This window comes from Oryctolagus cuniculus, chromosome 7, assembly GCF_964237555.1.
Source record: "Oryctolagus cuniculus chromosome 7, mOryCun1.1, whole genome shotgun sequence".
Classification (NCBI taxonomy): domain Eukaryota; kingdom Metazoa; phylum Chordata; class Mammalia; order Lagomorpha; family Leporidae; genus Oryctolagus; species Oryctolagus cuniculus.
In genome coordinates, this window is record NC_091438.1 from 130,888,321 (window position 1) to 130,896,679 (window position 8,359).

Here is an 8,359-nt window from a genome sequence, read left to right on the forward strand (position 1 = left end):
CAGCTATTGGAGGCCGCCACAGGGCTCACTGGACTGAACTTGCAAACCTCGGCCAGTGTATACACACACACACACACACACATACACACACACATCTCAATGCACTCTGAGCACACAAGGTGCACACACAACATGCACACACTTCTCAATATGCACACACATGAACTCACACCAGTGTGCACATGCATGCACATACCTCAGTGTACACATACACACAGCCCTCACTGCACACGTATGCATGCATGTGCACACATGTGTATACACACCCCGGTGTGCACACATGCACATGCAATCATATATACTTCAGTGCACACACATAGACCTCATTGTCACGCACATGCACACACACACCCCTTGTGGGGTATATACACTCATACCTCAGCACACATACATGCTCTCTTTGGTGTACAGACATGCCCTGTAGGGGATCACACACGCACCTCAGCAGGTACAGACATACTTCGTTGTACTTGTACACATCCCAGTGTATACACACACACACACACACACGAAGGGGAGGGGAGTCCTGCCAGGCTCTGAGGACTGGCCTGCAAGGTGGACCAAGCATTTCCTGCCCCACCCTGTGGCTAGGCCCCTTAGGAGCTTCCTGCCCCGCCAAGTCCTTCAATATTGACTCTCCTCCCTCCCTCAGCATCCCTGCCCACTGCCTCCCTGGAGCTGGCCTGGCACCGGCCAGGGCTGGAGAGGAGCAAGGCAGAGGGCCTTTCTCCCGTGCCGTGGGGAGTTCTGCCGGCCTCGAACAAACAGCGAACACACGCGGTGCTGAGGGCACGGTCCTGGCGGGGTTCAGGGTCCGAGGGTTGCAGGCTTATACCAGCTCCTCCCACTAGACCACGCGTGCTGGAGGGCACTGCGCCTGCAGGGGCCTGGCGTGGGGAGCGGGCGGAGCTCAGGGAGGACCCAAGGCTGCAGGATGGGCAGGATGGGGCCAGCAAAGGGTGAGGGCAGGCGGCGGCTCAGCAAGGCAGCGGTGGCCAGAGGAACCTGTGGGGACCAGGAACTGCCGCTCCTGCTGCTAACGATGGTAACGACCGGAGGACGCCTCACCCAGGGCTTTCTGTGCACCCAGCATCAGGGTGAACAGTCTAAAACCTTCTCTGAGACTCAGAGAGGGAAAAACATTTGCACAAGTTCACACACCTCAGAACAGGCAGGAGGTGGGACTTGAACCCAGTTCCTCTTTAAAGTCGCGGGAGCCGAGCCTGGTCCCTACCTCAGCTCGAAGTCTCAGCTCTCTCATTCCAGGGTGTCTTTCTAACCCCTCCCTTCCCCAGGCTGAATAACTCAACATTTCCCTGACTATCCCAGCCCCTAACACCCTCGGCACAAAATGACCTTGAACCCCGGTTCCTTCTCTGAGAACACTTGCTCTCGTTCTTCAGAACTCGGCGCTGGCACAGCCTCCTTGGGAAAACCTTCCAGAACCGCCTTGCCCGGGACTGTATGAGGTGGCCCCTCCTCACCGGGGCAGCAAATCCCCCCCACCCTGCCCCACTATCCCAGGCTGTCCGTCTGGCCCCTTACCTCCCTTGTCAAGGGCAGGGCAGGGCCTGCAGGCCCTATACCAACCAGCACATGGCCTGGCTGGGGGTGACCACAGGACCCAGCCTGGTGCCCAGGGAGGGGCTGGGGGCTGACCTCTTCTCTTCTCAGCCTTATCTGATCCAGAGGCCGGATGGGCGAGCAGATGAGATGCTGACAAAGGCTCTGGGTTACTCAGTAACCCTGCCTGCTTTAAAAGGCCCCCTGCTCTGGCTGCCACAGCCAGCTGCTCCTCTCCTCAGCCACCTGCTGCCATGAACACCTTCCTGCTCTGCGGACTGTGCCTCCTCGGGGCCTGTGCCACCCTGGTGGAGGGGGTCACCGTGCAGGTAAGGCCCCAGCCCAGCCCTGCGCCCAGGCGCTCCATGGACCTGGCCCCAAGGGAGTGGGGGCGTGTCTGAAGCTTGGCCTTCTTGGGGGACTCCCTCCACCCTGTAACTGTCCCTTCAACCTGGGAGGAGCTCAGGAAGAGAGAAGAGAGAATCATTTGGGAAAGGCCAGCAATTGGGTATCTTGTGATTGCACCACCGTGCCCCAGCCCGCACCATTTACCACTGGAGAGAGGCCCCGGGCGCAGCAGCTTGCTGCTGAAGGAGCTGGATTGGACTTCAGACCCTACTCCTCTGACCTGCGCTCCGCCAGAGCATCTGCCTGGGTTCCAGGAATGTCAGGGACATCTTACAGGTGTGCCCGCAGGTGCGACACCGCCGACAGGCCAGCCTGGCACTCAGCAGGGGCCCGGGAGGCCTTTTATTGCATCTCAAATGCCAGGTCGCAGGCCCGTGCTGAGGCCAGAGGATCCGCTGGCGCTGCTGTCAGGCAGTGGGGAGCCGAGCTGCCCAAGGCCCTGGGCCCACGCCTGGCCCCGCGTCCCTGGGGGATGCGGAACCTCACGGCCACAGCGCAAAGCCCGAACGGGAGCGACGCCTGGCTCCGCGCCCCGGCCTCACCCGCTGCGGGGCTCCCGTCCCCCACGCTCTGCGCCCCAGGGGCTGCAGTGGCCCGGGCCAGGGGCCGCGCGGGACCTCAGGCCGCCTCACGCTCTAACCTGTGGCTTTCAGGATGGAGCGCTCTCCTTTCCTCTGGAGGCCGTGAAGAGGCTGAAAGACCTCGAGGAGCTCCCGCAGCCCAGGCTCGCAAGCCCTCTCCGGAAGCTGGCACCCCGGCCTCGTGAATCTGCCGTTCCCAACGCTTGTAGAAACCAGAACTTTCCAGAAGCGCTCAAGCCTCTCTGCAAGGAGCCCAACGCAGGCCAGATCCTCCAGCGGCTGGGTGAGCAGCCTCCTCTCTGATTGGTGGGGTGCAAGGAGAAGGTGTGCTCTGATTGGGGGTTCGGAGGCGGGGCTCGGCTCTGATTGGTGGGTCTGCTAAGCCCTTTGCTTCTTCGGTTCCGATTGTAGCAGGCAAGGTCTAGGGCGATCCCAGCAGGCCATGAAGGGTACAGAGCCCCGCGCCCAATCCTCAGCCCTGAGCTGCATGGCCTCTGGTAGGGGCTCTCTGACCGGCTGGCCTGAGCGGTCCGTGTGTCCTGACTTGGACGGCAGCCTAGCGAGCCGGAGGACAGGCCCCTGGGATTCTGGGGGCAGGCACGGGTGTCTGGCTCAGGGCAGGCGTCTGGCTCGGGGTGGGGGGAGGAGGCTGCTCTCACCAGGCCCCGTCTTTTTGCCCAGTGGCCATCGCGCAGGACCCGAGCACGTGTGAGATCTGTGCCTACGCCGCCTGTACCGGATGCTAGGGTGACCCTGCCTTGCTCGCTGCCTTCTCTCTGCTACCTGCCAGGAGGGGCTGCCCCCCAAACCCCCACTCTCGGGAGCTCAGCCCGCTCTGGCTCAGGCTGTGGGGCGGTGGGGTGGGTGACATCAGAGCTGCCTCCGGACCAGAGGCCCGGTGCTTCCCAAATCCACTCCAACTCTCAGCTAATAAACCGGATTACAAACTACCCGTGGTCTTGCCTCCATTTCCTACCTTCACCTGTGAGTGTAGCCATCATCTGGCTTTAGGGATGTCTTCCCTGCCCGGGCCACGCGGGGTTCAGAGTGCTGAATGCGAAGACCCCACTGTTCCTGCAGAGCTGCCGGTCCCCTGGGGCTGCCAGGTGCAGAGGGGACCTGAATCTCCAGACCACGGGGTGATGATGAGAGCTCTGCTTTTCCTTCCCTTCTCCTGGGATCGCCAAAGTCACCAAGCCCAGGATTCGGTCCTAGCTGGTTGGGTGCCCAACACAGACACTTGGCCTGCTAGGGGATCAGCATCAAGCTCTCTCTTGAATAGTCAAGGTGTCCTGGATCTGGCTCTCTGACCACAGCAGTGTGGCCTCCCGCCCTGCCCAGGAATCCATCCCAAGCCACACCTCTGGCAACGTCATCTGTGTCCTGCTCGCCTCTGACCACCCCTCTTCCCACAATGCCAGGTGGATGCTGGCTCAGGTGCCAAGGCTTTGTTCCATGGCCTCTTTTCAAGAGGTTGTGCATGGCTGTGTGCCTGGGGAAGTCTCCCTGTGCCCCTGCAGGGCGGGGGCCTGTCCACGTGGATGATTGCAGATGACTGCCTGTGGAGACAACCCAAGCAGGGAATAGCAATGGGCTAGGGCTCCACAGCCTGTGTGGTGTTAGGAATGCAGCTTCTGCTTTGTGGCCCCAGCCTCTGCCTCTGTTAACCCCAGGGCACTGCCAATACCTGCCTCCCAGGCTGGGCAAAAGAATGCATGGAAGCCCCGACCCCAATAGATCTACACAGCCATAAGAGGAATTCAATCCATGGTAACAACCCCAGGAAGGGACCAAGGTCAGGCTGAGGGTGATTCAGGCAGGGGTGAGAGGGGCAGGTGCAGGCTGAGGCCAGTGAGCAACAGCAGAGGGAACAAGGAAGGAGGAGACAGCCAGGGTCCTTCCTGGGAAGTGGGGTGGGTCTCGGGGGAAGGCCGCAGGAGGATTCAGACAGGATTCCCCTGGCTGCCGGATGCCCCGGGCTGAGGTCAGGTGTTGTGAACTGGGCAGGGAGATGGCATTTTCCTTAGCCCTGGGAATGTATCTTGGGATGGATGGAATTTCAGAACCAACACGGAAGCCGGGAGAAAGAGGTGTCCAGAAGGTGAGGGCGGGGTGGGGTGGCCACAGACACAGGCACTAGAGCCGTACAGTTGGGACTGTGGGCAGCCTGGGAGGCAGCCAGGACCGGGTTGAGCCTGACTGTGTTATCCACAAGCAGTGTGTTCTTCTCTGAGACTTGATTTCACAGAGCCTGCCTCCGAGGCTGCTGGAAGTTCGGGGAGATGTGTAGTGGGGGTGGAATCCTTTCATGCTCCAACTCTGGGATGAGTCCTGGCTCTGCCTGCTGCAGTTGTGTGGCTTCAGACAGGTTCCTTAGCCTGCTCTCTCCTCAGTTTTCTTTCCCATGACATGGGATGACAAGAATCTCCACGTGACCCTACTTCTGGGTATGGATCTGAATGGCATGGATTCAACGCATCCAAGGGGCACCTGCATGCACCGTTCATTGTCACACTGTTGACAGTAGCCCAGGTGTGGAAGCCACTGGGGTGTCCATCGACAGATGAACTGATCAAGAAAATGTGCTGTGTGTACTTGTGGAATAGTATTCAGCCCTAAAACCAAACGGGATCCTGACGTTTGCAGTGAGTGGAACTGGAGGCTGTTGTGTTAAGCAAAGTCGGCCAGACACAGAAAGACAAACTTTGCATGCTTATCTCTCCTATGTGGAAGTTAAAGTTGATGTGAGAGATGACCAGAGCATGGGAACGGTGGGGGAGAGGGGCCAGAGGGAGGTGTGTAATGGGCGTCAACACAGTTGGTCAGAGGAACAGGTTCTAGCTCCTGGTTCCTGGCTTCGGATCAGCCCAGCTCCGGCTGTTGCGGCCATTCTGAGAGTGAACCAGCGGATGGAAGACCTCTCTCTCTCTCTCTCTGTAACTCTGCCTTTTGAATAAAATAAATACATCTTTTTTTAAAAAAGTGCAAGGATTATGTTAGTTAGAAATTGAGAAGATAAACAAAGGATCTCGTTATAGGGCTGAATGAAGATTAAACATAGCAATACTGAAAAATACTGGGATTCTTAAAGCGCAACCAGTCCTGAACAACTGTGGGTTAAAGAAGAAATTAAAAGGCAATTGGAAAAGTATCTTAAAGAAAAAAGTGGAAGCACAACATACTAAAATTTATGGGCTGCAGCAAAAGCAGTTCAAAGACGGAAGATTATAGTAATAAACACATAATAAAAAAAGAGAAATTTCTCAAACAACTACACTTCAAGGAAGTAAAAGAAGAAGAATCTAAGCTCAAATTACTAGAGAGGAGGAAATAATAAAGTTCAGAGCAGAAAGAAATGATTGAGAGACCGGAGAAGCATAGGAAATGTCAACAAAATTAGGAGTTGTAGTCTTTTTTTTTTTTTTTTTTGAAAGTCAGAGACAGATCTTCCATCTGCTGGCTCACTCCCCAGACGGCTGCAATGGTCAGTGCTGGGCCAGGCCAGAACAAAAAGCCAAGAACTTCTTCTGGGTCTCCCATGTGGGTGCAGGGGCCCAAGGACTTGGGTCATCTTCTGCTGCTTTCCCAGGCCATAACAGAGAGCTGGATCGGAAGTGGAGCAACAGGACTCAAACCGGCGCCCATATGGGATGCCGGCATCCCAGCCAGCGGCCTTACCCCCTACTCCACAACACTGGCCCAGGAGATGCAGTTTTCAAAAAGATAGAATTGACAAGTCTTTAATTTGACTAAGAAGAAAAAAGAAGATTCAAGTTAAAAGCATTAAAACTTTTCCAAGACTAGGAAAAAAACAAGGATCTCTACTCTCACTACTTTTATTTAACATAGTGCTGGAAGTCCCAGCCAGAGTAAGTAGACAAGGAAAAGAAATAAAAGGCATATAACGTAGAAAGGAAGAAGTTAAATTATCTCTGTTTGAACAGGAGGTGATCTTATGTATAGAAAACCCTAAAGACACAAATAAGTGGAAAGATATCCTGTGTTCATGGATTAGAAGAATTAATATTGTTAAAATGGTTTACAGATTTGATACAGTCCCTATCAAAATTCCAACTACATTCTTCACGGAAACAGGAGATGTGATTTTAAAATTCATATGCAACTGCAAAAGGACATGATTGCCACAGCAATCCCGAGCCAATAAAACAAAGCTAGAGACACCACACTGCAGATCTCAAAATCTACCACAGGGGCCGGCGCTGTGGCGTAGTGGGTAAAGCCGCTGCCTGCAGTGCTGGCATCCCATATGGGCGCCAGTTCGAGTCCCAGCTGCTCCACTTCCGATCCAGCTCTCTGCTATGGTCTGGGAAAGCAGCAGAAGATGGCCCAACTGCTTGGGCCCCTGCACCTGCTGGGGAGACCCAGGAGAAGCTCTTGGCTCCTGGCTTCGGATCAGCATGGCTCCCGCCGTTGAGGACAATTGGGAAGTGAACTAGCAGATGGAAGACCTTTCTGTTTCTCCTTCTCTCCACCTGTAACTCTACCTTTAAATAAATAAAATCTTTATTTTTTAAAAAAGTGAAATAACTCAGGCACAGACAGACAAGTCATGCATAATCTCACTTACATATGAAATCTAAAAAAAAAAAAAAGAACTCATGCAAGCAGAAAGTAGAACCATGGTTAGAAGGGTCTGGGGCCAGGCAGAAGGTGGTGGAAACAGGACATGGTAAGGGGGGAGGGGGGAGGGCAGAGAGACACTCCTCAGGCCCTAAGCAAGTCCTTTTCCGGGCTGCTGTTGTGACTGGGAAGAACCTGCTTTGTCGCATCTGAGATCCTGGGCCAGGTATTTTCCTCTCTGCACCTGTCGCTCCGTGGTGGTACAGCAGGGAGGGGACAACACTATCTGTTTCATCTGACTGTCATGAGGACTCTGTGCATCAGCGCGTGCCAAGTGCATACAGTGATGCTTAGAATACAGTAAATGCTCCATCAACACTGGCTGGCACTATAATCACTTTTTAAAAAACATTTATTTATTTATTTATTTGAAAGGCAGAGTTACAGAGAGAGAGAGTGAGCGAGTGAGCAAGAGAGAGATGTCTTCCATTCACTAGTTCACTCCCCAGATGGCCGCAACAGCCGGAGCTGGGCTGATCTGAAACCAGGAGCCAGGTGCTTCTTTCAGGTCTCCCACATGGGTGCAGGGGCCCAAGGATTTGGGCCATCTTCTGCTGCTTTCCCAGGTGCATTATCAGGGAGCTGGATCAGAAGTGGAAGAGCGGGGACTCGAACTGGTACCCATATGGGATGGTGGTACTTCAGGCCGATGCCTAACCCGCTGTGCCACAGTGCCAGCCCCAGGCACTATTATGGTTAATATCCCTTAGGGCTGCTAGGAGGGAGGGAGGGAGGGACAGAGGGCTCACAGCTGGAGCCGGCCAGGTGATCCCTGGGGAGGCCTGGAGCGGAGCAGGAGCTCGGGGAAGTGTTCCCAGGCCGGCTCCGGCAGTCAGCCTGGATTATGTCGGAGGGAGTGCTGGGTGATTCCTCCCCTGTGCACTCCGCCTGTTCCCCCCACTCCTGCCCGGCCCCACTCCTCGTCAGGAACACAGAAGCCCTTGCTCTGAAGCTGAGGACGCCTGGAGCTCGACTTTGGGACAAGTGGGTCTAGGTTGCTCGTGAGCCTGGGAGACTCACTCCCATTCCGGACCTCAGCACCCCCATCTGCCAAATGGGCCTTAATGAGTCAACACTTCAGGTGCTGGAGGCCGCAGGGAAGTTTCCTTCCTCCCCACCTCGCCCAAGACCATCTGGGTACAAGGAAGGGAGACGCTGACTCCACG

The 8,359-nt window shown here is 55.5% G+C and overlaps 1 protein-coding gene across 1 annotated transcript; it reads left to right on the forward strand.

Moving 5' to 3' along the window:
* Positions 1-1,711: 1,711 nt before the first annotated feature.
* Positions 1,712-3,502, forward strand: GUCA2A (guanylate cyclase activator 2A). Its single transcript, XM_002715179.5, has 3 exons — positions 1,712-1,892; positions 2,625-2,835; positions 3,234-3,502. The coding sequence occupies exons 1-3, from the start codon at positions 1,818-1,820 to the stop codon at positions 3,296-3,298; spliced, it is 351 nt and encodes a 116-aa protein (XP_002715225.1). The 5' UTR covers positions 1,712-1,817; the 3' UTR covers positions 3,299-3,502.
* The last annotated feature ends 4,857 nt before the right edge of the window (positions 3,503-8,359 follow it).

Excerpts from the sequence above, each read along its gene's own strand:
- GUCA2A (XM_002715179.5), top strand. The coding sequence starts at position 1,818 with ATGAACACCTTCCTGCTCTGCGGACTGTGCCTCCTCGGGGCCTGTGCC. Across the intron at positions 1,893-2,624 it reads TGGAGGGGGTCACCGTGCAG|GATGGAGCGCTCTCCTTTCC; the intron begins GTAAGGCCCCAG and ends TGTGGCTTTCAG. Across the intron at positions 2,836-3,233 it reads CCAGATCCTCCAGCGGCTGG|TGGCCATCGCGCAGGACCCG; the intron begins GTGAGCAGCCTC and ends CTTTTTGCCCAG.